The sequence below is a fragment of the Temnothorax nylanderi genome, unplaced genomic scaffold (assembly GCF_030848795.1).
Source record: "Temnothorax nylanderi isolate EJ_2023f unplaced genomic scaffold, tnyl_v1.0 TNYL_tig0029_pilon, whole genome shotgun sequence".
Taxonomy (NCBI): Eukaryota; Metazoa; Arthropoda; class Insecta; order Hymenoptera; family Formicidae; genus Temnothorax; species Temnothorax nylanderi.
The window spans coordinates 53,076-80,119 of record NW_027249091.1 but is presented as its reverse complement, the minus strand read 5'-3'; the positions used below and the strand labels follow the sequence as shown (position 1 = coordinate 80,119).

At 39.1% G+C, this 27,044-nt stretch overlaps 6 protein-coding genes and 1 long non-coding RNA gene across 7 annotated transcripts; 3 read left to right on the top strand and 4 right to left on the bottom strand.

Moving 5' to 3' along the window:
- Window positions 1-1,192: 1,192 nt before the first annotated feature.
- LOC139770381 (F-box/LRR-repeat protein 4-like) lies at window positions 1,193-7,774 on the top strand. Its single transcript, XM_071702283.1, has 8 exons — window positions 1,193-1,269; window positions 4,100-4,259; window positions 4,363-4,462; window positions 4,547-5,120; window positions 6,008-6,206; window positions 6,290-6,662; window positions 6,736-7,078; window positions 7,225-7,774. Exons 4-8 carry the CDS (start codon window positions 4,777-4,779, stop codon window positions 7,583-7,585), a joined length of 1,620 nt encoding a protein of 539 aa, XP_071558384.1. The 5' UTR covers window positions 1,193-1,269; window positions 4,100-4,259; window positions 4,363-4,462; window positions 4,547-4,776; the 3' UTR covers window positions 7,586-7,774.
- A 4,706-nt stretch (window positions 7,775-12,480) lies between these two features.
- Window positions 12,481-12,844, bottom strand: LOC139770347 (uncharacterized). Its single transcript, XR_011717717.1, has 2 exons — window positions 12,784-12,844; window positions 12,481-12,696 (listed from the first exon to the last, which is right to left on the bottom strand). It is a non-coding gene; the product is annotated as an uncharacterized lncRNA (long non-coding RNA).
- A 1,161-nt stretch (window positions 12,845-14,005) lies between these two features.
- Window positions 14,006-17,463, top strand: LOC139770373 (coiled-coil domain-containing protein 22 homolog). The gene is made up of 8 exons (XM_071702273.1): window positions 14,006-14,240; window positions 14,615-14,786; window positions 14,870-15,170; window positions 15,281-15,525; window positions 15,632-16,048; window positions 16,142-16,582; window positions 16,671-16,858; window positions 16,970-17,463. Exons 1-7 carry the CDS (start codon window positions 14,191-14,193, stop codon window positions 16,788-16,790), a joined length of 1,746 nt encoding a protein of 581 aa, XP_071558374.1. The 5' UTR covers window positions 14,006-14,190; the 3' UTR covers window positions 16,791-16,858; window positions 16,970-17,463.
- LOC139770374 (uncharacterized) lies at window positions 17,342-19,248 on the bottom strand. The gene is made up of 2 exons (XM_071702274.1): window positions 17,916-19,248; window positions 17,342-17,821 (listed from the first exon to the last, which is right to left on the bottom strand). Exons 1-2 carry the CDS (start codon window positions 18,987-18,989, stop codon window positions 17,525-17,527), a joined length of 1,371 nt encoding a protein of 456 aa, XP_071558375.1. The 5' UTR covers window positions 18,990-19,248; the 3' UTR covers window positions 17,342-17,524.
- Window positions 19,249-19,479: 231 nt separating this feature from the next.
- On the top strand, window positions 19,480-20,688 carry LOC139770377 (uncharacterized). The gene is made up of 3 exons (XM_071702278.1): window positions 19,480-20,074; window positions 20,145-20,259; window positions 20,336-20,688. The coding sequence occupies exons 1-3, from the start codon at window positions 19,641-19,643 to the stop codon at window positions 20,627-20,629; spliced, it is 843 nt and encodes a 280-aa protein (XP_071558379.1). The 5' UTR covers window positions 19,480-19,640; the 3' UTR covers window positions 20,630-20,688.
- Window positions 20,689-20,771: 83 nt separating this feature from the next.
- On the bottom strand, window positions 20,772-23,879 carry LOC139770375 (bleomycin hydrolase). The gene is made up of 4 exons (XM_071702276.1): window positions 23,638-23,879; window positions 22,909-23,219; window positions 21,842-22,669; window positions 20,772-21,741 (listed from the first exon to the last, which is right to left on the bottom strand). Exons 1-4 carry the CDS (start codon window positions 23,645-23,647, stop codon window positions 21,526-21,528), a joined length of 1,365 nt encoding a protein of 454 aa, XP_071558377.1. The 5' UTR covers window positions 23,648-23,879; the 3' UTR covers window positions 20,772-21,525.
- Window positions 23,880-24,323: 444 nt separating this feature from the next.
- Window positions 24,324-26,861, bottom strand: Poldip2 (DNA polymerase delta interacting protein 2). The gene is made up of 6 exons (XM_071702277.1): window positions 26,341-26,861; window positions 25,595-25,750; window positions 25,401-25,503; window positions 24,995-25,336; window positions 24,697-24,902; window positions 24,324-24,615 (listed from the first exon to the last, which is right to left on the bottom strand). Exons 1-6 carry the CDS (start codon window positions 26,430-26,432, stop codon window positions 24,507-24,509), a joined length of 1,008 nt encoding a protein of 335 aa, XP_071558378.1. The 5' UTR covers window positions 26,433-26,861; the 3' UTR covers window positions 24,324-24,506.
- Between the last annotated feature and the right edge of the window lie 183 nt (window positions 26,862-27,044).

Sequence of the window (27,044 nt, the reverse complement as noted above, 5' to 3'; positions counted from 1 at the left end):
GAGAAGTTTATTCATAAACGTTTGTTTGACGTTTACGTGAGCGTTTGCGGAAGTTCATTGAGAGTTTAGAAACGGTGAGTAGAGAGTTCGTAGGCAGCACATCCCCTCCATATAAGTATTATGCATTACCATGCATTACCGACGCTTTGGACATAGCACAGAACAGAACCAATAGAGCGTGCACATAACGGGTTAGGGCCTTGGCACATAGAAAAACTAAAGCCCCTTGCACAATGCCAGGCAACAGGCAACAGGCAATAGGAACAGGGAATAGAAATCAGAAATCATGTATAAATGCAGAATAAACAGTGACACAGGCAATAGGCACAGAGTTTCCGTCACGTTGGAAATTCTGTGCCTATTGCCTGTTGCCAACCAATCATAGCATTCGAATTTTTTAGGTTGTAATTAACGATTTTTTTGTTATTTCCTGTTCCTATTGCCTGTTGCCTGGCATTGTGCAAGGGGCTTTAAGCAGTAAAAGCCATCGCACACAAAATCCATAGCTTAGCATAAGCGTAGCATAAGACCGCTGGACCAATGAGCATTTTATGTAAATCAATATGGCGACTTTATGCTGGATGCTCATTGGTTTAGCGGTCTTATGTTACGCTTATGCTAAGCTATGCAATTTTGTGTGCGATGGCCTTAAGCTATATCCACACAAACTTGCATAAGCCCATAAACATAAGCATAAGAGAATTGATTGGTCCATATGCATGTGCATAAGGAAATAGACCAATCCGTTTCTTTATGCATATGGTTATGCACCTATGCAAGTTTGTCCGGATAGACCTTTAAACTTAAGCAGTAAGAAATCAACGGTATGGATTCGCTACCGCTTAGAGCCGTGCCTTAAGTTCTTGACTGTGATTGGCTGATTTGTTTACTGCTTGAGTTTTACTGCTTAAGTTTTTCTATGTGCCACGGCCTTTAGGCTGAGTTTCCACTGAGCGCGTCACGCGTCGCGTCATGTGTCGTTAACCAATCTGAACATCCCGTCACAAATAATGTAATAAAATACGATGTGTTGATTGGTCGTGACGGATGACGCGACGCGTGACGCGCTCAGTGGAAACTCAGCCTTACTCATCAGAAATTTTCGTGGACATAGCTACGTAGTTCAATGTCCACGTTTTGTGCACATAGAGGCGCTCATGGACGGGGACCACCTAAAACGCGGGCATGACCACTCTCATCCTTCTCTCTGACGAGACGCTCCCTTCGCCGCTTCAACACGTGGAAGCAAGGAAATAAACTCTCTTACAAGTAAGTATAGATATTAGGGCTGGTGATTTGCTTCGAAGATTTGGATATTTGAAGCTTCGAAGTTTCGAACAATATATTTGTGTGAATGTCGAATTCATTTAAAGGACGCTAAAAATATTTAAAAAAAAAGAATTAGTCAATATATAAGCTAAAAAAATGTGTAATTATTCCTAAATTACAATCTTGAAATATTATAACATGAATTATTACATAATTAAAATAGAAAAGTTTTAAATAAAATGTGTGCACATTTTTCAGAACATCCATTTTTCATGAAAATTTATAGAGAAAAGTCCCCTATTATGGGATAGGATCCTAATATGGGATATTATGTGATAGAATCTCATAATATGTCTCTGTGGAACCTATTAGTTTAGCAGAAACCTCGCTATCTCATATTAGGATACTATCCCATAATAGGGGACTTTCCTCTATCTAGAGGTTTTTGAGTTCGCTAATTACAAATTCATTGTTGGATTTTCCTAAAAATCGCCTAAAAAATTAAAAAAAAATTAAAAAAAATAAAATTGAAAATGGCGGATTTAATATGGCGGATTAAGATCCGCTATCTTGAATTTTGAAAATATCGCAGTATGCGTTATTTGATAATTTCAGAACGAGAAATATTTCCGAAAACTCGTTTTATGTTTCAATAAGAACGGCTTAATTTTTTATTTAAAACTTTTCTATTTTAATTATGTAATAATTCATGTTATAATATTTCAAAATTGTAATTTAGGAATAATTACACATTTTTGTAGCTTATATATTGATTAATTCTTTTTTTGACAATATTTTTAGCGTCCTTTAAATGAATTCGACATTTGCACAAATATATTGTTCGAAACTTCGAAGCTTCGAAGCTTCGAAGTTGTCAAAAGTAACAGCCCTACTTTGCGGTAGATAGATAGATTTATTTAATTTCAGCTACAGAAAGCCAAGAAATGGACTTGGTTTACAATATACCTTAAACACACTCATACCAACTTTTTTTATCTTAACGCGTGCAACTGTTAATTCATTATTCCATATTTTCTTAAAAAACCATCCCTTAAACCCTAAACGACTAAACCCATTATTTGCACGTTAACTCACAAAACTCATAATTAAACCTAGTCCGCTTCAGCAGTAGGCCAAGAAACGGACATTATTCACCTACACACACACACACACACACACACACACACACACACACACACACACACACACACACACACACATACCTTCATACAACACGCGCAACAAAATATTCCTTGCATCCTAAAACTTATAAAACTCGAATTCTAAATCAATGCATTCTCTCTATAAACCTTATACTTCAGAACCTATCGTATACCTTAAACTCATATCTTCCATAACTTCTGCGTGCGAAACTCAAAGCCTAATCTTAAAACTACAAAACATAATTCTCTCTCTTTTTCTTTATCCTTACCTCTACCTTAATTACATATAATAAACTCGACTAATAAAAAAACTCCTGCTTCCTAACTAAAACTTTCCTATGTCCCCAGCCCTACCGAACTCATCACATCTCCCTGTATGCCCCTCCCTTCTCATCTTTTCTTTTCTCTTCCAATATAACTTCTGTACCCTCGGATCGCTCCATTCCTCTTCCTTATTTGCCCAATTCCTCGGCACTGCTCCTCTCCACTCTTACTAAATTGTCTCCCAGCTCTTCTTCTCTCGTTCCCTCCGATGCAACATTTATTTCCTCCGCGCATGCGCGCGCGCGTTCTTTGGTTATCTTCCCGTACCTGCCGTTGCATAACTAATATACCTGGATTCGCCTCCGTGCCATCCAAAGATTCTAATATTTCCAGAAAACTGCTGCGTCCTTTCTTAAACTATAACGTTCATACCTCTTATTTTTCCTCCTTCCACATTTCCTTCCTCATCTTCCTTTCCTCTTCTCACCACGCCTTGTGTCCTCGTTCCTCAGTTACTTATCTTCTTTTACTACCCTTTCCTGGAACACCTCTGGACCCGCCAATCCTTGTGTCCTAGCTTTATTTCACCTTCCTTCTTTTCATTTCCATGAACCCGGAACTCTAGAGCTTTTACATCTACTTTTTCTTCTTTCTTCTTCGATAATCCTCTTCACATTTAATCCTCCCTTGTTTCGTATAACCTCTTCTATAACAGCGCTTCTTTCACCTACCTCTTGTCCTCTCCTCTGTTTTCTTCCCTTTTCCTCTTCTTCCTCTTCTTATTCTTGATCCTATATTTCCAATCTAAAATTTACCTGTGTTCTGAGTTCAACCTGTCATCCCTTTAACTATCTTATTAACCTATGCTTAATTTACGACCGAAGGTTCCTTAGCTAATCACTTATCATACAATCTTCTTTACAATCATCGATCGAAACCTTCCCTATACTTTACCTACATTACCATTACCGCCTTTCTCGCCTAACTGACTCGTCACCATAACCTCAACCTACCACGTTCTCTAAACACTTCTATACTACTTTTCTCTACTTGCATCCTACTATCTCCCTTCATTCTCATCGCATCCCCTACTTACACCCTATCTTTCCATTATCCCTACTTATTGCCACATACTGATTTTTAAACCCAGAAACAAAGCTAAAATCGCACAACGCACTTTCACCGCTACCATTCACACACGCGCCATCTAACCAAGTCCTACTTTGCAGTATAATTATAATAAATATATATTATTATGCTAACAAAGCACAAAGATTATTACATTATTACATTTTATTATACTATTACTTTATATTTTCCATCTTTTTTAAGAGAGAGAATATGACATTCAATTATCATTCCTCACATTGCGAGAATGATGTCAGATATCCTTATACTGACAGAGTAGCGGTAGGAGAGGATTATGTTGACTTCATCTATCAATTTGTGAAGGATAGCAATATATCTACAAAGGACTGTAAGAATACTACTAGCATAAGTAATATTCGTAATAATATAATTGGAACACCTAGCAATTTTCAAAGCCATGAAGATTTTCTTTTGGTATGTGTATTTTCTGTTCTGTAGAAAGTATATAATCGCAAAATCTAATTTATGCTACAACATTTGGTAATATTCAGTACTTTTTTTTACTCTTTAATACTAGGAGACGTATGATTTCGATATTTCAATATCTCCATGGCAGAAACAAGTGCCATATACTTTTGTACAACGGTTTCGGAAAGATTATTATTTTCATCATATTGGTATGTAACATTTGAATTGATAAATAAGATATTGTTAAGGAAAATGTTTGGGTTCAGAAAAGGTTATAATTTTCTGTTTTAAAGATCTCGAGTTTCATGAAGCTGTATATCCAATCAGAATCTCTATATATGAAGTATATAATTTTGGGAACGTAACTGAAGTTTGGGCTCAAAATTCTGAAGATGAAGGTCGGTGGATTTTATTATGGGATGGACCGCCACAATCCTACGAATTTTGTCATCTAACCAAACGTAGACGTTCGGAATCACGGATATTTTCTCCGCCCTTACGGTCTTGCAACTTTAAAACCAAAATGCTCAGATTACAATTTATATCCAACTCTTGCACACAGCTAGATGCTGTGATGCTGATCGGTACATCAAAATTGATTTTTCCTAAAAATCCTGAAGATAAGAGTATAACTAATCTCTTACACCGCATTCGGGCACAACGACATTCTTGTTCAAAGAGATTTTGTTCTTTTCGTTGTCCTGAAGAATTCTCAAGAATTGAAGAACCATATTCTATATACTGTTACTTTTTGGATCCCAGGAATTTGTTTGAGCCTTATAATACAACACGTGATTATGAAAATGCATACTTGGATATACTTGATCTTCAAAAGGAATTTCCTAAATATTGCGTTATTTATAAAAGGTATTATAATTGTCGGCATTAAGTAATCTTATATTATTTTCTTAACACTGCGCGGATACTGTGGGACTTTTAAGGCACAGTCAATTTCTCATTTATGATTCTCACGGAAATGGCTTCAGCGCTTACGTTGGCTCTCCTCCATAAAAAAACTTGGTGATTGTGGGAATGTAACTGCCAAGCGGCATTGAGGTTCGACAGTTCGTTGCGCGATACCGAGCAATCGAAGTGTAGTGTGTGCCTTCAAAGACCCAGGGAGTCCACCTCGGATGCTAAACGGCAGACGGAACAGCATGTTACGCTCGGCGTGTCGGCTACACGGATGGAGGAGCTTGTCCGTTGCTGTGCCTTGCACAGCCATGCCCTCCACATGCTGTAGCATGCTATTCCATCTGCCGTCTAGCATCACTGGCTCTCTACCTCGTTAATTTTGTCTACGGATAAGTAATTTTGCATTTTACGTGTTTTTTTTTCAATATTGATCCTACTTATAAATAATAAATAAGAAGTAACCTTTAAAAAAAAAATGGCATTGCTTTTGTCTTCAAATCTCATTTTTTCTGTATACCGAAATTAAGTACCAATTTTTAAGTGCTTTAATAATTCAACTTTTTTGAACTATAAAACCCTTGAACAATTTTTTTTTAGTCACACATTCAAAAAATATGCTATTATTTATCAAAACTCGCATTTTACAGTTTTCTCCTGACGTTTCGACACTTAAAAAAGAAATTGCAATAGTTCCGGCCTCTGTAGAAATCACTTTTTGAAATTTTAAAGATGATACAATGAATTTTTATAGATTTTTTGTAACAGAAACGCTTTTAAAAACACACTGTCCGCGTAGTGTTAATAATGAAAATAAATTTGTGTTCCAATGTTATTTGCAGCGACATAGCAACGAATTTTCACAAGAGCAAGCTCGCGCACAAGCAAGTATTTCGGGAGGAAAATGTGCCATCTTCTAAGCAGGGATATGTGAATCACCCTTTATTAAGAAATAATTGGAATTATGTAAAATTTATAGAAGATATCAAACTCTCTTCGGGAGAATCCAAGGAGCAACTTGACTGTTTTTCTGCGCTTCCTGTAAAATATTCGAAGTTTATTTTTCGTAATAATTTATTATAATATAATCTCATGTATTAAAATTTTATATTTTGTTTTTGCAGGATGAAATAATACTAATGATATTAAAATACTTGGATATGAGGTCGTTTTGCCGTATGAGCAAAGTAAATAAACGCCTCAATAATTTAACACAGGATCCTTTTCTCTTCAAATGTTTGAACTTACGAAATTTACAAAAAGAGCACTCTAAAGATTCATCCTTTTGTTATGATAAAATTCTGTTTTATTTTGCATCCAAATGTAAATATTTGCAACAGTTGGATCTTACAGAGAGCCGCGGCATTTCTGCTCCGGATTTCGTAAACTTTCTTCAGAGTTGCGGCGGTTGTTTGACGCACTTACGATTAAGTAACTGCAAATTTGTTGACAAATTATCTCTATTAAAAATTTCAGAGATAAGCAAAAATTTGAAAGGTACATAAATAAATATGATTGTTAAGATTACAAATAAACTGTATATGACTAATATGTACATTTTTTTTTTTAGTATTGGATCTCAGTTATTGTACTCTGGAGGGAATGGACCAAGAAGTTTCGAGTCTCGGAAATCTAGAATTTCTAGAGAAATTAGACCTTGAAGGCTCCAGTATAAGAACTGAATCTCTTTGCAAAATACTGCAAAAAACTCGCCGGATGCGTAACTTAAATCTGAGCCTGAGCTATTGCGCTTATTCAGAAGTACTAGATTTAGACGCAATTACAATACAGTTAAAAAATTCGTGTCCAGACTTGGAAATAATAGATTTATCGGGCTGCAATATTATTACATCGCGAGGTATTCATGCCCTCGCTGAATGCAAGAATTTACGAAAACTGACAATGATAGACAAGTACGTGTGTGCTACATTTTCTTTTAAAACACATATTATTCTTTATCAAAATGTGTATTTACATTTCTTGCAAACATCATGAAACGGTTATGTTGTTTTTCTTATTGCGATTGAAAAACCGCATAATAATATGACTTTTGTTACAGGAATTTACACTCCGAAGATCGCTGCACAATCGATAAGCATAGCTTGCATAAATTGTTTTCCTCCTGTCAATGCTTAGAAGAAGTCAATTTGAGAAATTCCTATATGATATTCAATTACGATGTCCATGAAGATCTGACACTGTGTAAAAACTTAAGACGAATATACTTGGATTATATGTCGGATTATAGTTTCGCAATTCTCGAGCAGTGTCCTAAACTGCAAACAATTTATCTTATGCGGAACGGGTTCGATAGCCAGGCATCATTCGTTGCTCAGGCGAAGGAAAAGTATCCACACGTGTCCATCCTTAAATATCAAAAGGGAACCAACAGTGATGAATATGGGGAAAAAATATGGTGAATGTGAAGGAAAGTGGATTCCTTACCGATTTGGCTGAAGTTTAACAATATATTATGTATTTCGGCGTGTTAAATTCGAATGTAAAAGCTACATTCGAACATACATTCGTACATACATGAGCATCAGAGAAAGCATGCGCAGTGATGTAAAAGTGCGTAAAATTTGAAATAAATAAGAGTTTTGAAATAATTTTTGTATATCTATATACATATAGTATAAAAAAAATTTAGAAGTAGGCGGAGAAGAACCTCCTTTCCCCCTGCACTCCCACACCCCAAAAAGATCTATCCAAACCCAAATCTATTTCTGACAAACTTAAATTTGATTTTGCACTTTTAATCCATGCAGTATCATATCAAAAATAATTTCTTGCTATAATCTCAGTTTGCAGACCATGAGCCATATCCCAGTGAGAAATACCTCATCAAAACGATATCAAATTGACGTCAAATAGATGAAATTTCATCTATTTGACGTCAATTTGATATCGTTTTGATGAGGTATTTCTCACTGGGATCTGCAATCATTCTTTCGTGAAACTTATTATTTTTAAATTGAATTGGCAAGTTCTTTAAAATTTTGTTTCCTCGTTTTGATGATTAACACCTTATTCGTTTAGACCTTTGGCTTAAATCATTGAACCCGATTGACTTTCCGACTTTATACAAATTTGAACCCATTCGTTTTTCGTCACTTGAATATTTTTATACGAGTTTTGAAGCTTTTCAGGATAGGTATTATACTCAATTCTTTTTAAAATTATTTTAAATCCTTTGTCTTATGAAAGTCATTCATAACTGTGATATGTATCACTAGTTTGGAATTTTTATAATTCTTTACATATACAAAACGCAATTCTTCCAGATGCTTCTCTTTTTCTTGCTTGTGAAAAGCTCTTTCCGATTGAGCTAATTTTTCAGTTTGTAAATATTTCGCAAATGGATACTTTATAACAACATAATTTTTTTTTTACGTGTTTAATTTCATCTACTGGAGTCCAGTACGTCGTGGTATCCTTCGTATACAATACACCAGGGGCTCGATTCTTGAAATCATTCGCAAGAGAAGCGTATGCGCAAATGATGTTCTTACAGAAAAGTTGCAAGTCGATTGGCTGTCGCATAGCTTTTAACCAATCAACTTGCAACGTTTCTGTAAGAGCAGAATTTTTGCATACGTTTCTCTTGTGAATGAAATCAAGAATCGAGCCCCAGGTATTACGTATCTTTTCTCTTCAAAGCGAGACGTATATCCATGTCAATTTCCTCTTCTATGTTGTTTCCTTTTTCTTTTTCTATAACAGAATTTGCTTGCTCTTGTATATCTTCTGTTATTGTGTCCTTTTCTGCTTCTGCATCCATTTCTATTTCACTGCAAAAAGATTTTACAAAATCAATAGTACATGATGTTTGAAAATAACATTTTTAAAATGTCATTATGTTCTTATTTTGAGCATGTGTGCTGACTGGATATGTTTGTATGATATATTATTACATTTTAAAACAACCAAAAAGAAACTGCAATGAAATTGATAGCAATCTAAAACATAATTATATAACCTACATTGTTTTAAAACATGTTGCTAAATCTTCTCCAAATCTTGTGGGTATGGCATCAGGATGAAGAAGAATTCTTCTTTTATTAATCCTAAACCATTTCTCCTCAAAATGTAAAGAGCAAAATCGGCAATTTCTATAAGAATATTCAAGTCTTTTTTCTTTTAAATCTAGTCTTCCACTTGCTTGTACCCATATTGCAACCATCTGTTATTACAAATGTATTAAACATTATAAATTTATGTAAAAAAATATAACGTAATTAGAAAAACTAAAAATACTGTTATAAAATAAAATGAAAAACCTGTCATGTTCTTTTGGAAATCTAAATACATGTCTTTCCTTTCAATTGAAGATTTCCAGGACATCCTGTTATTGAACAGGTTTTAGTTTTTTTTTTGCACTCATTTCCTTACTACTTCTGTTTTCCTCTGCATCTAAAACAGAGCTAAGATCAAAGTGTTTTCTGCAAGAGAATTGAAAATCTGAACAATATATATGTACAGATCTACAATTCTCTTTAAGGGGGTAGCCTAGTCAAGCGCCCGAAAAAAAAGTGATTTTTTAAAACTGTTTTATTCAGAATCTACAATTGCAATCAACTTAAAACTTTTTTTGCACACTAGTATAACTCTTAGACAATACAGAAAAATTTTATTCATGAAAAACAAATTATTTAAACAAAAGATATAGCAGATCTTGTTGAGCGCCTTAAATTCGAAGCACCAAATCGGCGTGCAGTCTCTGGGTCGCAAAAATGATCCAATCTGAAAATTTCAAATAATTTTGTAATCTATATATATATACTCACATTTTCTATATGAATAGGCGCAAAATTTAAAAAAATTAAAAATTTCAAGTTTTACAGCAATTTAAAAAAGAAGACCGATTTTTCTCATAAAAAAGTCGGTAAAAATGGCCAATAAAATTTTTTTAAACAATTTTTTAAAAATAATTTTTTATTCATATAGAAGAGAATTATGTATTTTCAAAGTATGTTAAGTTTAAAGTCAATCCGTTTATTAGTTTTTGAGTAATCGTGCACGCCAATTTCAAAAACATGTTATCGAGAAAAACGCGTTTAAAGTTTTCGCCTGAGCGGCAACTGCGTGCTCACCTGCTCGGAAAAAGGCTCGGTCGGTAGACTTACCGTTCGAATTTCGAAACAACAAATATAGCCCCGTATTCTACAGATGCAATGTTGGGGAGTATTTTAATAAAAAAAAAATGACTTTTTTGACTAGGCTACCCTCTTAAGGATAAATGTCACTTCCTTTCTTGCTTTTCTTTCACTTCACTTCACATCACTTCACTTCACTTTATTTCACTCCTCTTTAAATATCTAAAATTATCTAAAATATCAATTGAACGACATAACCGATGTGGTAAGCTAATGCCGCCAATGGGCGCGTTCAGCAGACCAAGCAGCTCAGTAGCAGTCGAACGTGATTGGCTCTTACTTTTAGAACCAACCAATCAACGCAGAGTGTTAATAAGACGAACTCAACAGTTGTGTCTGCTGAACGCGGCCAATTTCTAAACATTTGAATGGTCATGAGAAAGAGATCAGTGGCGAAAATGGAAAGAGTAAAGGCCATTGCACGTAACAAAGTTTTAGTCATAATCGTAAGGCCGTAAGAAAATAGACCAATCACAGTCGATTATTCTTCTTGAGTTCGAAGAATAATCGAGTGTGATTGGTCTATTTTTTTACGGCCTTACGATTATGACTAAAACTTTGTTACGTGCAATGGCCTTAAGGCCCCGGACACACACTTTTTCGTAACAGTAAAGCCCCTTGCACAATGCCCGGCAACAGGCAATAGGAACAGGAAATAACCAAAAAATAGTTAATTACAACCTAAAAAATTCGAATGCTATGATTGGTTGGCAACAGGCAATAAGCACAGAATTTCCAACGTGACGGAAACTCTGTATCTATTGTCACTGTTTATTCTGCATTTATACATGATTTCTGATTTCTATTCCCTGTTCCTATTGCCTGTTGCCTGGCATTGTGCAAGGGGCTTAACAGTAGAGTTTCGAGCAACGCGATAGGTCGAAATCCTACTGTTACTGTTACGAAAAAGTGTGTGTGGCCAGCTTAAAGCGTCGTCTACAATGGCAGCAGGAGTATACAGTAAGACGTAAGCAGTAACTTATTGACTAAGGCCTGGTCTACAATGGGTGTTGTAAGTCGTGAGTCGTAAGAATTGACCAATCACAGTTCATTATTCTTCAACCGCAAGGAGAATAATGGACTGTGATTGGTCAATTCTTACGACTCACAACTTACAACACCCATTGTAGACCGGGCATTATGGGATTTTTACAATTCAAGAATAATTGACTGTGGTTGGTCAATAGCTTACTGCTTACGTCTTACTGCATACTCCTGCTGCCATTGTAGACGACGCTTAAGGGCCCGGACACACACTTTTTCGTAACAGTAACAGTAGGATTTTGACCAATCGCGTTGCTCGATTCGGGAACGTACGGCCGTACGTTTCCGAATCGAGTAACGCGATTGGTCGAAATCCTACTGTTAGGGTGCCATTACATGGAGCGCGGAAACGCGGAAACGCGGAAGCGCGGAAGACAAAATTTACTAGATTTCCGTCGATCCGTTCCGTCTGTTTTGAATGCCTTATATTACATGGAGCACATTTTGAGCGGAAAAGCGGAACGGAGAATTATAAAATATTAATTTTTAACGGTATTTATTGATTAAAATGCTTGTATTCAATAGATAAGCTGAAAAGATAAGCATATTAATAAAAATTGCAATGAATTAAGTAAACACAATTTTAAGAAAGAATACAAATGTCTATTTGTCACTATACTGTTCCGCTTTTCCGCGCAAATTGTGCTCCATGTAATATAAGGAGAAACAAACTCGCGGAACGGACGCGTCAAATGTTCGTTCTTTTTCTCTGTACTGTTGCACGCAGATACCTCAGATAGGTTATGTATTTTTATAATATATTCTATCCCGCTTAGAATATTGTGGATATTTCTCCGTGAAATTGGAAAAGTGATTTAATTGTTATAAACTATTCGGTAGAACAAGCGCTAATGCATAAGTGCTCTATAGCCGTGACTCCTAGTGCAGGCTAGTTGTGGCACATGCGAAAGACTCCAAATATATATATATATATATATATATATATATATATTCTATCGATTACAAATCTCGGAAGAAAAAGTAATTTTGTACTTCGTGTATTTTATTAATTATTTTAAAAGTATATCATGGATCCAAATATCATGTTAATGATTATTATGAAGTTTCTCATACAAGCAAGAGATGAACCGATGAGACATGCAGAAATAACAATGAAAAAAGTGACTTCAATGTATTATTTGTACTTGCGTTACAAGAAATTGGAAGACAAAAAGAATCGAAGAATATGGGTACGACCTATTTTTACCGAAGAAAGAAGACTTGCACAAGGTGACAGCAACAATTTACTTGTAGAGATGAGATTGACAGATCCCGAAAAATACTTCAACTATCTCAGAATGTCATCAACAATCTTCAATGAGTTACTCAAGCTTGTATAAAATATAATTGTATATATGTATTTAATATCTTGTATTTAATATCTCAAGCTTGAGATATTAACTGTTAAAGTTATATACTTGATGTTTATTGTTTAGCACTTCTTGGCACACACACACACAAAACACGCATGATTTCCGCTGTTCCGCTCAAATGCGATAGAAAGAAGCGACGGAAACGCGGAATCTAGTTACTTTCTTTCCGCGTTTCCGCGTTTCCGCGTTTCCGCGCTCCATGTAATGGCACCCTTAGGGTGCCGTCCCATGCAGGACGGAATTTCGGAAAACGGAATCTCGGAATCATTCTGATTGGTTAGCCTCATGGGGCTTGTACTGTGCCCCATGGGGCTAACCAATCAGAATGATTCCGAGATTCCGTTTTCCGAAATTCCGTCCTGCATGGGACGGCATCCTTACTGTTACGAAAAAGTGTGTGTGGCCAGCTTAAGGGGATGCTGGAGCCGCAGGCGAACTCGATCAGCGTCGATAAAGAAGTGCTCACCGACTATATCTGTCCTTGTATAGACAAGGATATAGACAAGGATAGCACCTAACCTTGCATCTTCCACTGGTCTAAGTAATATCTTTTTTTTTAGGCTTCAAATCTTACTTCTAATTGCACGATATTATTCCTGACAGTTTTTTGTAGAGGGCTGCATCACTATTTTCTATAGAAAAACTGCAGAATTTTTGTATAAAGCAAATATTGTCGTCAGGTGAAGACAATATTTATAAAAATAAATTTTTTTTTAGTTTATCAGAAAAAATCATGTACAGCCCTCTACATTTTTGTGCGTACTTTAATCGTGTAAAAGGATTTTCCATTCTGTTCAGCCAATTCAAAGATATTGCTTAGACCGATTATGCCTTGTCGCTGTCACTCCAGGATCCCCTTAAGTGAGAGAGAGATTCAGATGGCGTTACATAAACTGGCTCAACTTGCGCATGCGCGCTGCGTTTTTGGCATCATCTGATGAATAGAGTTGCGCTACCGGCTACTGGCTACGGTCAACGTGACGCTACAAATGCTTCGAAGCATTTTTTGATTGGTTAATTCGTAAAATTCTTTTTTCTGATTGGTCGATCAAATGCTTCGAAGCATTTGTAGCGACACGTTGACCGTAGCCACTGTATACACACTGTGGCGCTACTGTATACTGTATACTACTGTCAGAGAGAAGGATCCTTCTCTCTGCTACTGTATAGGCTGCGTTCGGAAACGTCACCCGGGTACACACGGGTATACTCCCTTCTCCTTCTAACTCGCTGAGATAGAAAGAGAAGGGAGTATACTCGTGTGCACTCGGGTGACGTTTTCGAACGCAGCCATACTAGTGTATACTGTGCTCCGGCCCCGGCCCGGAAGGTTAGACCACAGTATATAGTGGTTAGACGTTAGATCCCGATGATTAAGAGCCGGACTTCATAAACACGCGATACGACGGGGCGGTAGCGGCGCCTCAGGACTTTCATCTTTTTACGTAGAGGATGGAGGAGATCGACAATATAATAATTCACTCGTTGCGACAAATAGGCTGGTAAGTGGTGCCCGGGCTCCGGCGATTCCGATCGGCTCGCCGCTATAGGTTTTTTCTTCACGGGGCGGCGATAAGGTGGGCGGTGTTTCGGCGATCTCTTCGCGATTCGCGATCGCAGTCGTCGCGCACGTGAGCTCATCCGCACGATTGTCTCCTCGCGACGTCGCCGTATCGTCGGCGTCGAAACGGGCGAGGACTGTCGAACGTTGATACTCGGGAGAAAAATATGGACGTGACGCGAAAGGACCTAAAATTAACGAACGGAAGCTATATCTTCTGTCTTCCTGCCTTGAAGGAATTCCAGAAGATGCCACAGGCTGACTCCTGCGTCTCTCTCGGCTCCTTCCTTATTACAAGCAAATGTTCCTTTTCAGTGACATTGAAGAGAACGTAACGAATCTAAGTGGCTTCAACACCGAATTAGTTGTGGAAGCTACTGTAAGATGCTTAGAAGCAATAAGGCCGGGTCTAGGCTTGTCCACTGTACTACCCGTGAACATGGCAGCGCGCTTTCGACTGGGCGCTACTCTCGCACAAACGTGCACGGTAAATATCTCTTGTCTTTTTTACAGACTCTGGAACGTAGCCATTTGATTTTGCTGATTTCCATCGGTCGATCGTAATTACAGGAACTCGGGTACAGAGGTGACATCGGCTACCAGACGTTCCTGTACAACTCTGAAGCAGATCTGCGGAGGGTATTCATGTTTCTCATCGAAAAACTGCCAAAGGAGAGTGAGAAAACTGTAAATGAGTCCATCAGTAAAGTCGCTTTATTAGAGAAATCGGTAGCGTCCGCGATATCCCAAGGACTCTCTGTACCATGGTTACCATATTACTGTCATAAAAAAGGATTTAGGAACAGAGGAAGAGCGAGTGTCCCCTACGCGTCTGTAAATATCGAAGTACCAATAGCAAACGTGGAGGATGGTAATATTAACATAAGTTGTAATATATATTAATAAAAATTGAATTAGTTTTGCCAGAGTGTCAAAAAACGAATAGTTGATGCACGAACCATTATATCGTTATTATTGCAGATTACAAAGACTACTGTATGCGCTATTTACAATCAGTGCCTGAACAAATGCAAGACATTTCATGCTTTTTACCTTCAATGATATCGCATAACGCGAAAGCGTTTAATGCTTCTTCGATAGATATTATGGAGCGCATAAATTGGCTCAATAGCCAACAGCCTGAAAAAACTGCTTATTCTAATGCACATAATATTGTCAAAGAGTTTAGCAAGTTCTCGTCAGAGAACAAGACGCAAACTTTAACAGTAAGCGTGCAAGATACATCTTATACATATTATATTTTTCTCTAATAAAACGAATAGTCGCTATATTATATATTTTACATATTTGAAACGATTTTTAAACTTTCAGGAATCTCAGGTGAAACCAGAATCCATGATGCATCCAGTGCTTCCAGATGAAGAAACATTAAGAAATGAGGCAAAGCAGGAAGTTGAAACAGAAAAGATGAAAACGGAATGCGAGAATCTTAGAATAAATATAGAAGAATTACAAAACGAAATTAAAAAATTGACCACTAGATTAGCACAAGCGACGATAACTAATCAGAACGAAGAGAAGGAATTAAAAATCAGTGAGGAACAAAAAAAGATCAAAGCAAAAGCATACGAATTACTTCAAGATGGACCTGAGAATATAAAGAAATTGGAATCTGCAATTGAGGCTAGTACGAGTAAATTGATTAATTTAGCAAACCAGTGGGAAAAGCATAGAGTACCCTTAATCATGAAGTATAGGCAAGAACGGGAAAAGCATTCCACAAAAGCAGTAAGTATATAAATAAGTTTTAGAGTAACAAGAAGGTGCTATGTGAATAGCATAAAATATATAACTTTTACAAACGATTACATTTTTACATAGAATGCGAGCCAAAAGAAGCTGGACGAGATAAAATTGTTAAAAGAAAAGGAGAAAGAACTTCAGGAGGAATGTCGGAATAAGGATCAACAGTATTCACAGTTGGTCGCGGAAGTTCAGAAACTTCCGAAAGAAGTGAATAGATCTGCATACACTCAACGAATTTTAGAAATAATAAATAACGTCAGGAAACAGAGGGATGAAATAAGCAAAGTTCTGGCGGATACTCGTGAGATTCAAAAGGAAATCAATACGCTTACCGGGAGATTGGAGAGATCCTTTACTGTCGTAGATGAACTGATATTCAGAGACGCGAGAACAAACGAGGCTTCGCGGAAAGCTTACAAATTATTAGCGACGTTACACTCGGACTGCAATGAACTCGTGAGTTTAGTCGAGGAAACGGGCGCGACAATACGAGAGATTAGAGATTTGGAAGAACAGGTAAGATATCAATAACAGCAGAAGATTAAAAAAAAAGTAGATTTATGTAGCGCAGAGAAAATCAGTGTTCAATCTAACATTTATTCAGATCGACTCTGAATCAGCGAAGAATGTCGGTGCTAATTTGGAAAGGATAACTGCCGATTTAAAACAGATGAAGCAAGAAACCGCCGCGTTAACCGCGCAACTCCAGAGTAAAGCCTCGTGATTGTTATGTACAGTGTTGCGCCATTTTGCAAATTGTAATATTCAGGACCAGATGGGAATCTAGTACAGGTACGAAATTCATTTTTCACGATAATCATGTACAATTAAAAATATTAGGACATAATTTAAAATTTTCTATAGGATTACATAAAATCATAGACTCATTTTGCTGTTTTACAGAATATAAACGAATACAATCGAATGCATCAAAGACCAAACATTTTTTAGCTGCGCAACTGGCAAGATATAATGCGATATTGCCGGTGAGGATCTCCACGAATCTACTAAGTTGGCTGCTAAAAGAACGTGCCTTGGCCTGGAGTCGTCAGGCATTAGGCTTCTGTTAGCCTCGGGCCAAGTGTATAATAAAGACACCCTATTAATATCGATGCTCAAAGAGACATTATTTGTTATAAAGCCTAATAATTTTTTAGCATCGAGTTCAACTTTCGTATTTCTCACAACTTGAAGATCTGACTTACGGCTGTAAATAAAATAACTGCTAAAACTTTCGAACAAAAAAACATGTACAAAATATAGAATGTGTACGAATAATGGTAAAATCAACGTTTAATAATTTATACATACTCTCCTTGAAAATTATTTTCACAAGCATATACATATATGAGAGATCCATATAATATCAAATTATAATAAAATAACAGTTCCGTTGACTTCTTTTTGTTCTGGTCCTCTATATATACGTAACTCTACCTCTTTATTTTATAGTACACTTCATCTCTTACTTTTAATGTCCGGTGGTACGTAGGACTCTATAGTAACTAAGTTTCTTAATTTCTTTTCACTGTTGGGTATAGCACGGATACGTTCATCTTCTTTGCGTTCCTTTTCCTGTATCTTCTCTATTTGCAATTCGATTTCTTCCTCCTTATCGAAGAATGTCAAAAATTGTTCTCTCTGTTTCAAATCCTTCTTCATCTTCTCTATATTACTAATTCTTCTTTCTCTCTCTATTGCTTTCATCTGCGCTTCTAATACTGAAGTTCTTTCACGCTCCCAATCGAGATAAGCCTGAAAATTCAGAATATATTCGGCAATTTTATAAATTTATTACAAGCATTGAGTAATTAAGATTCAAAGCAATTCTTTGATTAATATTCATTACCTGACATTGTTTAGATATATCTTTTTCAGCTTCCTCGTTTACGGCTGTTTCAATAAGGTTTTCTACTGCTTCGATGAAACTTTCTTTAAGATTTTGTTTCTCCTTCAACACGGACAATTGAGCTTCTACAAGTTTGAACCTTTCAGCATCTTGATCTTGAAGTCCACTGTTGTCTTTCGATATCAATTCGAATACTTCTTCATAAACTATCTTGTCTTGCATCGTCTCTAACCATTTCTTCATTAAGTTCAATACATCGTCATACTTTTTATACAATATTAAGCCCCTTAATTGGCAAGTTCTCCCTATAGCGTCTGCCCTATGCTTCCCCAGAAAGTTCAGCGTCTTGCCGACAAGATCTCTCGGATCGGTGAGATCGAAATGATCGTCAAAGTACGGATTTCTTAGATATTTTACGCGTATCTTCACCTCCTCTGTGGAGGTGTCCACCGGAACCTCAGGTTTCTTCCAATCGTCAGGATTTTCCAGATATCTGTGACACGCGTACAAGCACAAAGCATTGGTGATGGGATGATCCGCGTCTTCCTGCAACATGACCAAGCTTGCCACCTTAGCGGCAGAGGCGTAATCCTTCCTCTTTATGAAGTAGTCCATGAGTATGTTGTAATCAAAGTAATCGGGGAATATGCCATAATTGAGCCTGTCGTTCAGCACCTCGTGCAGCTCCTGGACGTGATCGTGCCGCAAGAAGTACCGCATCACGGCGTGGTGCGTCGAATCGAGTATATTCGTCGTCTCCACGGATTGCCTGAGATTGTTCAGAATCTTCATCACCTCGTCGACGTACAGATCGTCGGTGACGCTGTTGACGAAGATGTCGACGTCGACGGCGCTCACCTTGCCGACGCTGCCGTACTTCTGCTCCAGCTGGACGTACATCGTCGTCGGGTCGATCCTCCGCAACAGCGGCGACTCCAGCCTGCGACTCCACGCCTCCTCGCAGCGATACGCCTCCGACAGGAACAGCCTCCTCTGCACTCGCGCCGCGAGATCCGTGGATCCTCCGCGACGCACCCGGCAGAGCCTGTGACCAAGTCTGAGCGTTTTCAGCATCCCGATTGTTCAATTACTCGCGCGTAATCACATAACCTTGTCGCGGGTGACGCACCCTGGGCCGCCCTGGGGCAATAGATGCCCTCCTCTGTCTCCTTCGTTGAATCCTTGTCTTCTCTTCGTCTTCGGATCACGCTTTTTGTCTATCAATTTATTAGCCGGATTAACGATACCTTCGAGATTTCAGTACCAGAGAGAAGGATGAGAGGTGAGAGGCGCAATGATGGCGATTTTCTTGGGACGCTTTTGCTAGGGCCTAGGCCTAGGCCCTAGGCCGTACAGTAGCGCTACACATCCACTTTAGGAATTGGAAATTGGAACTACGAGTCACATCCACTTTTCGATACTGTCGATGAATTTGGTTCATGTCCGTGCTATGTATACATCCACTTTTCGATAATGTCGTGTCGGTCTTTGGTGGTTCGTGTCCGAACTACCCAGCTGGAGGGGATATGCTGAGTCTGAGTTATTACACGACCGTGGCCGTGACTCCATCGACATTGGTTCTGTTCCGTGCTATGCCATATTGTCCTCGGAAAATAGAGGCAGGACTGGCAGGAGCCAATTAAACAAAGAAGATGTTCCGTGCTATGTCCACTCCCCGTAACCCGTAATGATTCCTTTCCAGACTTCCACTTGGTAACACGGGTCATGAGGAATATACCCAGTGCGATGCTGCAAAATATCATAGAATTTCATAAATTAAGACAAGAGATGAATGATCGTGTGCAGCTTATTGTATATAGAGACCGCATGGTTTACGACAATGTCACTGTCAAATTGCACGGTGTATCTAGGTACGATCGGTACGATGAACGCAGTCAACGGCTCACCTCGCTTCCGCATGACGATGATAGTTGTATGTGTAAATTCACACGAGTCTGTCTGTACCGGAAAGGATTCAATTCCTACCTCGTCTCAGCCTATGTCGCAATGCTGTCGAAGTCATACGTCTACCGTAAGAACGCTATGAGGGTGTTGAAGCATTTTCAGACGGCGTGCTCCAGGCCGTACGATATAGAGCATTCGCAGAAGATATTTATAAGATTGAGAACACCGAGGAAGCAATTCCTGGATTACAAATGGCAAGTGATTTGCGGTGATTTTACAATACGATTTTAACCGTTATAGTCTTTCACATTTATCCTTTCTTAGGAGCGAAAAATTAATGCAAATGGTTGTAGAGAGGCAAGAAGCTGATCACGCTATGTCTTGGCTGTCCACGCTTGGAGGAGCGTTTTCCGCATTGGGAGAAGAATTTGAACACTGTGTAAGTTGCGGGGCTAGCTTTTTCATCGAATTATATATAACGTGCTTTTCGTTAATCCGACGTATTTTGTACGCAGGCTAAAATGGCAGGGAAAATCTCGGTGAAGCAGTTCGAGTTGGCGTTGCGCCTTGACAATCCTCTCCTTGTTGCCCGTTGCGAATTGTACGCTGCCCTAAGCTTCATTCAACGCGGCAACTTTACCACTCCCAAGTATATGATACGAAAAATTTATAAATTTGCAATTAAGAAAAAGGATGTTCGTCTCCAAAACATGTGTCAGGGTGTATGGGCCAAATTGCGATACAGTTACAAGCAATACAGACAGCAAAAGAAGTCCTTGAAAACTTTGAGTATATCCCCCGAGGTTTAGGAAAATTTACTTTCTGCGTTTTTGCAAGAGTGTTGATAATACATTATTTTACAAGCATACATTGGTTTCAAAGTTTCTTTAACACTTATCTTTTACGTACCCACATCGAGCGAGAAACAGTAGGCAATGAAGTTAAGACGACTTATTGAGCAAAATTTTTTAATCATATCGGCAAGTCTTTATTAAATTTTACATATCTATTTATATATACCGTCTCTCTATTACTTCATTTTGTAATGTGTACATGTGTGCAAATTTTAAAATTAACATGCACAGAAATACGAGCGCCTCTACGCGCGCTATATCGTACAGTACATTGCTGCTCTTGAATAATGAAAATTCATTAAATCGCAGGTTATGCAATACGACAGGAAATTTGTTTGCAGTCTATTTATTTTTGTTTGTATGAGATGTAGTTTGTCGCACGTGTTAAAAACGAAGTATTGATACAACCATTTGGTTAATCATAGCGGTAAATTACGTTTAAGACCGATACATTATTGCCTACTAAGATAAAGTTGCGACGCACCGTAGGACTCCTCTCTGTTTTCACTGATACGTTGCACGGAAACTGCGGTATTTTTTTTACGCACGCGTAAAACGACGATTATTTCGTGATTTCAAATATGGTAACTCATACATTCAGTCTTGATGATTGAACTAAACCCTCGTATACTGTAATAAACGAAACGGACTTATACAATTCATATGAACGACAAAGCCACTTATCAATACTGCTGCATTCTCTTGTATAAGGTATAAAATATTGGTATATTTTGTACAATCACTGCCCCCGGAATTTTTTATCAAATACTTTGTTTTTTCGTGTTATGCGTTGAAATCCTCCTGGTGAAATAAAATGGCTTGCCATTGCATTTAGTTAAATCACTTTAACATCAATGAGCGAGCGTGCCCATGGGATCCCAGGCAGGTAAAACGATGGGTTCCTGATTAAAAACAGCCATCACGTCCGCGGGTACGTATTTTTTATCCACGACCGCTTCAAAGACGAAATCGGCGAACCATTCGGTGCTCACGACCTGGTAGCCCTTCTGCCCGTGATCCTCGCCCCACGAATTCTCTATCCGGAACTTCTTTATCTTACCCTCGCGCTGAAACAGATTAGCATTCATATGTTAGATATATCATTAATAAATATCGCTCGGAATTATCTTATGCGTTCGATATAGAATGGTACTCGACAATGCTCACATCTATTGAAACGGCCGTAAATGCCATCGCATGCACCATCATAGAGTCCCCATAGAGCAGTCTATCGGCCTTGGAAAGTCCGACGTGAATGTCGGTGCCGAACATCAGCTCAAAGTTGTAAGCTTTTATATCGTGGATACCGTGCTTATCTATTAATCTTTTGTTAACATCGCAACCGAACCAAACAGGCTCGTTATCTTTAATACTCTCGGCACACAGTTTCATCAGCAATTCCACCGGCTGATTGTTGTACCGGGTAGTTTTTCCACTCACGACGTTTCCCAGGCAATCCACGGTATAGAGCTTCCCGTAAGGATTGCCCGGTCGTGGATCGGTTACCAGGCATACTTTATCGTTCACGTTGTAATGAGGTTTCACGTAGTTCTCGTAAAACTCCAGTGGCGTGATCGGGCCCACGCAATTGTAATTCTTCGACTTGTCGTAGTATTCCCATGTCACCTTCTCAGAAGGTACACCCAAACAGATACCGATTATCCGGTAGATCACCGTCATTTGCTCGCTTATTCGCGTCTTCAGCTCGTCGTCAGACGCGCCATTATCGATCATATCTCGCAGAGCCTTGGCGTACTCCCTCAGTTTGCTCTTCAGCAGGCTGTTCATGCGTACGCTGGACTCGCAGCTGTACGACTCTGGGAAACACGTTTTCGGCACGACACCGTGTCTGGTTATCAGGTTGACGATCATGTCCCACTGGCCACCATCGCAGGTGGGGTCGGTTAACAGGAAGTTAACCAAACGGCCCTCAACCGGCTCGCCGCGTTTCGCGGTGTTCACGATGTTATGCAGAAAATAATTGCAACGTTCTACCTGCAAGAGAAACATAGCTGGCTGTAATCCGAGTCTACGTAAAGACTTGTCTACAATAGCCGTAAGATTATGCAGTAAGACATAAGCTGTAAAGCTATAGACCAGGATTTTTACAGTTCAAGTATAATCAATTGTAGTTGGTCTATTTTTTACTGTTTATATCTTACGGCTGTTGTAGTAATAGGCTTAACGGCGAAGCGGGATGCCGCAACGTTGCCCCAAAAATGGCATGTACAGACCTTATCCCAGAAGAACAGGTAAGCCTGGCTGAACTCAAACTCGTCTAGATTATATTGCTTCATGAAGCTGGTTCTCATAACGTTTAGGATGGCAAACAGCCAGCACCTTCCCGAATTCTTTTGGTTAGTCACAGGCTTGCCCTCGGTCTCGATCTTATGAGTGAAGACGTGTTGGGTCTCCTCCAGGATCTTCCTCGAGGCGCACGCCTCGATGGGATTCGTCTTCGTGCAGACATTCTGCGCCAACACATTGCGGCTGTCGGCGTAAAACTTTGCACGCAGCTGATCGAGAACCTCGGGAGTCAGTGGACCTGTTCAAAAGAGAGAAGAAACATTTAGTTAAAATTCCGTACGGCTTATCAGCCTCGATCTCAATTACAATTGTCAACCGCGTGCTGTGAGAAGAAACGCACTATCATCGTCGCGTCGGTAAATATTTGTCCGAGATGAAGATACGCGCGATTCGATAACGACGGAGCGGAAGTGTTCGCGGGACGCCGATTTTGAAAATTATTAATAGCGCCCGAGGGTGTGGCTTGCACCGAGAGGCAAAAAAAATCGGGCATATTCGGAAAGGTTAAGGCTGGTCAGTTACATTCCCGCGTATCGATTCGCGCGTCTAATCCGAGGCCCCTTTTCGCGCTATTCCCCGAGGACGCTTCCCGTTCCATTCTCGTCGCGGGTCGAGGTACTTTCTCGATCTAAGTAGCATGTACATGTGCAACTTACAAACAACCATCGTAACGGATACGAGCGAGCTCGAGCAAACCCAGGCGACGCCAAGAACAGCCGAGAAGTCCACGATCGCGCTGCGCTCCAACTGCGTTCAGCAGGCCTGCACAGCGTTTATGGAAACGGCGCACCTCGCTTTTATCCCGTGATCGATAGACAAAGCAAGATCCACCGTCGCTCTATCTCGCTCCCTCTCCTTTGTGCATCCGCATTGGGCGGCCGAAAATGCGCGATCTGTGGGATTTTCCGTTCCGGGGGATCTTTTCGATTGGTTACATAAGACTCTCCCCCGGAAAACTGGCGCGGCCTCCCCGGACCGGCACATTCCGTGGGATAAATAAACATTTCAGAAGCGCGATAAAATTATATAAAATATATAGATCCGGAAATTTTTTTTCGTACATTTCATCATTTTTAAGTTTCCCGATGTCTTATTTATTTTTTAATCACTTACTTGGCATTACAAAGTTTTTAATCTTTTGAAGCAAAAGTGATTTTACACAATAAAATTGCGAAAATTGCGTACCGAGTATCTTTTCTCTGTATTTACATATTCGTTATATTTAGAGTTAGTTTTCTCTTTACATACATAATCAATTTCATTAAAATTAGGCCACGTTAGAAAATGGATAATTAGAGGATATCCTTTTACGCGGAGATTGTAACAGGTTTTCGGGGAAAAATATGTACAGTATAATTTTATTGAAATCGTCTGTGAAATTAGTTTCAAAAAGTTATCACAAGACTCACGCTTAGATCAATGTTGATTGTACTTGAAACTATATATTATCGTCACCTAATAATTGTTATATATTTATCTAACTAATCATCGCTTATAATTATCGATCCGTTCCTCTTTTGAAGAATCAGATTTCTACGGTAGGGGTGGATGGCTCCGCTTTCGATTCCAAGGAGAACGGTGGTATTCTACAATCGAACGCATATCCATCTTCTCTTTCCATCCTGAACGTTCCCCTGAAAACAGAGTTGTTGAGGAAACAATTACAGTTAGTAATACCTTTTCTCGTTGACGAGAAATTAAGTAATCGTGCTTACCACATGTGGCCGCTAGGAGCTTGCAAGCTCACATGACTACTGTATTGAAAAGCCGGTAAAGCTTTCGATAACACGGGTTCCTGACCCACTACGCCTCTTCCTCTGACGGTTTCCAACGTACCCGACAGGCTGAATATTCTCCAATGTCTTTCACGCAACTGCACGCTCAACTCACCCAAGTTTTCTAGTCGGATGCAATAACGCCACTAGAAAAGATATAACGAAGAATTAACGTTTAATTCAACCTCGGTCTCTTTTCCAAATGGAATGAAACATTTGACTTTGTTACTGAACTCACCCAGTATACAGAAGTGGTTTGACTCTCTCTGCAGCCCATGTAAAATGGTATAACGGTAATGCGAATATTCTCGGTCGTTTCCTTATGTACGTCCGACAACTCGAGCCACGGATGATTCTTTTTCTGCCACGTGCGAAGAGTCTCCTGTGCCACGAAGCACGGCTCCTTATCTGGATGATAGGTCAGAAACTTATCGAACAGCTCGTGTTGCAGCGCCGCTTTCTCGTTCGTGCTGTACGGCAATACGTCCTCGTGAGCGACATAATCCAATCCTGGAATAGCGTACAGGCTGCGACTGCTCTCATGATTGCCCAGGAAAGTAACTGCCTCGGTTTGAGCACGCTGCAAGCATATAAATGTTACGCCGAGTGTTAATCACTGTAACAACGTTCTGAATGATGCTTACTATGTAAGGACAATCACGTTGATCAATCAAAACTTGATAAAACGTGTGCGTCCTGCCTTTCACTTCTTTCTCGCCAACACTGTTAAAATTGCTGTTATCTTTTCTGTAATTAAATACACAGATTATCTGTATGATATTTATATATGAAACAAGCAGATATATTTATCTGTATAATTATAAATAACTATACGTACTCATCCTTCTTAGTAGATATATCTCTGTCGTACACTCTTGCCAGCCATGGAAATAAAATCACACCACGGTAACCGAAGACTCTGTGTAAAATTAATTGACCCGTGTCATATTTCCCTTGTAACTTTGGCGTTTCCAGTTTGCCGACTTCCGCCAATCTGCAAATATATTTATTGCAAGCACTGTGTTACATAATTAAGTACTATTTATATACATACAAATATTTCTATCACACATATTTATAACGTAGCAGATTATAACAAGTTACATAATTCATTAAAGATAGATCTGATTTCAAACTAGACCTAAACTAGGTAGCAAGAATGAACAATCGCACAAACATAATAAATTATTTTTTTCTTTAGTATACTGATAAGGAATATTCATTAATGCAGTTCATATTTGCTGCATTATCCATTTGTTTTATTTGTTCATGTTTATATTCCTTGTTTGATCCAAAGCTTGATTTCTTAAAGCTTAATACAGATATAATATAAATACAGATACTTCACGTTTCAACAACGCAAATTATTTGAATTGACAGATGGTAACGATCCCCTTTGTTTCTCTCTTTTCTAAGACTTATAATGTGCATAAACAGGATAAGGAAAAACAGATCTGCAATAATCAGCATCGTAGTGCATTCTTGCTCGAAAATGTAGTCTTTCTACGTCAATAGCTACTTGGTTGTAACGTGAGATTACTCGAAGCGTTTAACAATCCATAATTTCGTTCACTTCGTGCGTACCTGATGCATCGCACGTGTTGCAGGCGTGTCGCGGGCGCCTTCAGAAGCGTTCGTCTCAGGTTGCGGCCAACGAGACTCCGCACGAGTTCCATAGCTGTCCGAGAATTATTGCCGGTACCTAACGTGACCTGGGAAGAATTTTACGTCGCAGGATGGAAAACCGCGGTCGACGGTCGCTGCTGCGTTGACATCTCTACTGATTTTTACGGATCATCTCAGAATGTACCCGCGGAGGTTATACTGTTTATATCGCCGACGAGTTTTCGGACGGGGAACGGTGGGGAAAGGGAGCGAGGACCGCGAGGAGAGTAGTGGAAAAATTCAAAGGGTCGGATTGTCGGCTATGAGGGAAAGAAGAGCCCGTATCGAATAATAATTCTTGCGCATTTTGTACTTGATTAATTTTAACCAAAGAGCTAAGTAACTAAACTAATTTAAACTGATAAAGCGTGTAAGCTCAAGCGTATCGTGTTTTCCAATAATTAAACGTCGACTCGAACACTCGAAGCACGATTGGGGAGACGTGGCGATTTTTCGAACGGAATCCGCGTCCGCGGGCGGCGATTCGTCGCCGCGCGCGCGTCGCGTCACGGCGGGGGAAGAGGGGAGAAACGACGTCGATTGGCCGCCGCGGGTCAAGCGTGAACGGCGTCGCGGTTCGGTGAAAACGCGGCGACGCCGTGGCCGGCCGGGGGCCTCTCGGA

What these genes read in the sequence shown, in the direction of transcription:
- LOC139770381 (XM_071702283.1), top strand. Translation starts at nt 4,777, where the DNA reads ATGCTCAGATTACAATTTATATCCAACTCTTGCACACAGCTAGATGCT. An exon ending in TATTGCGTTATTTATAAAAG is followed by an intron (nt 5,121 to 6,007) that starts GTATTATAATTG and finishes TGTTATTTGCAG; the next exon opens with CGACATAGCAACGAATTTTC. An exon ending in AAACTGACAATGATAGACAA is followed by an intron (nt 7,079 to 7,224) that starts GTACGTGTGTGC and finishes CTTTTGTTACAG; the next exon opens with GAATTTACACTCCGAAGATC.
- LOC139770373 (XM_071702273.1), top strand. Translation starts at nt 14,191, where the DNA reads ATGGAGGAGATCGACAATATAATAATTCACTCGTTGCGACAAATAGGC. An exon ending in AAAAGCATTCCACAAAAGCA is followed by an intron (nt 16,049 to 16,141) that starts GTAAGTATATAA and finishes ATTTTTACATAG; the next exon opens with AATGCGAGCCAAAAGAAGCT. An exon ending in TTAGAGATTTGGAAGAACAG is followed by an intron (nt 16,583 to 16,670) that starts GTAAGATATCAA and finishes ACATTTATTCAG; the next exon opens with ATCGACTCTGAATCAGCGAA.
- LOC139770374 (XM_071702274.1), bottom strand. Translation starts at nt 18,989, where the DNA reads ATGCTGAAAACGCTCAGACTTGGTCACAGGCTCTGCCGGGTGCGTCGC. An exon ending in ATATATCTAAACAATGTCAG is followed by an intron (nt 17,822 to 17,915) that starts GTAATGAATATT and finishes CTGAATTTTCAG; the next exon opens with GCTTATCTCGATTGGGAGCG.
- LOC139770377 (XM_071702278.1), top strand. Translation starts at nt 19,641, where the DNA reads ATGAGGAATATACCCAGTGCGATGCTGCAAAATATCATAGAATTTCAT. An exon ending in CAATTCCTGGATTACAAATG is followed by an intron (nt 20,075 to 20,144) that starts GCAAGTGATTTG and finishes ATCCTTTCTTAG; the next exon opens with GAGCGAAAAATTAATGCAAA. An exon ending in GAGAAGAATTTGAACACTGT is followed by an intron (nt 20,260 to 20,335) that starts GTAAGTTGCGGG and finishes TTTTGTACGCAG; the next exon opens with GCTAAAATGGCAGGGAAAAT.
- LOC139770375 (XM_071702276.1), bottom strand. An exon ending in ACCTGTTCTTCTGGGATAAG is followed by an intron (nt 22,670 to 22,908) that starts GTCTGTACATGC and finishes TTTCTCTTGCAG; the next exon opens with GTAGAACGTTGCAATTATTT. An exon ending in TTACGGCCGTTTCAATAGAT is followed by an intron (nt 21,742 to 21,841) that starts GTGAGCATTGTC and finishes AATCTGTTTCAG; the next exon opens with CGCGAGGGTAAGATAAAGAA.
- Poldip2 (XM_071702277.1), bottom strand. Translation starts at nt 26,432, where the DNA reads ATGGAACTCGTGCGGAGTCTCGTTGGCCGCAACCTGAGACGAACGCTT. An exon ending in AAACCACTTCTGTATACTGG is followed by an intron (nt 24,903 to 24,994) that starts GTGAGTTCAGTA and finishes TATCTTTTCTAG; the next exon opens with TGGCGTTATTGCATCCGACT. An exon ending in GCTCCTAGCGGCCACATGTG is followed by an intron (nt 24,616 to 24,696) that starts GTAAGCACGATT and finishes CTCTGTTTTCAG; the next exon opens with GGGAACGTTCAGGATGGAAA.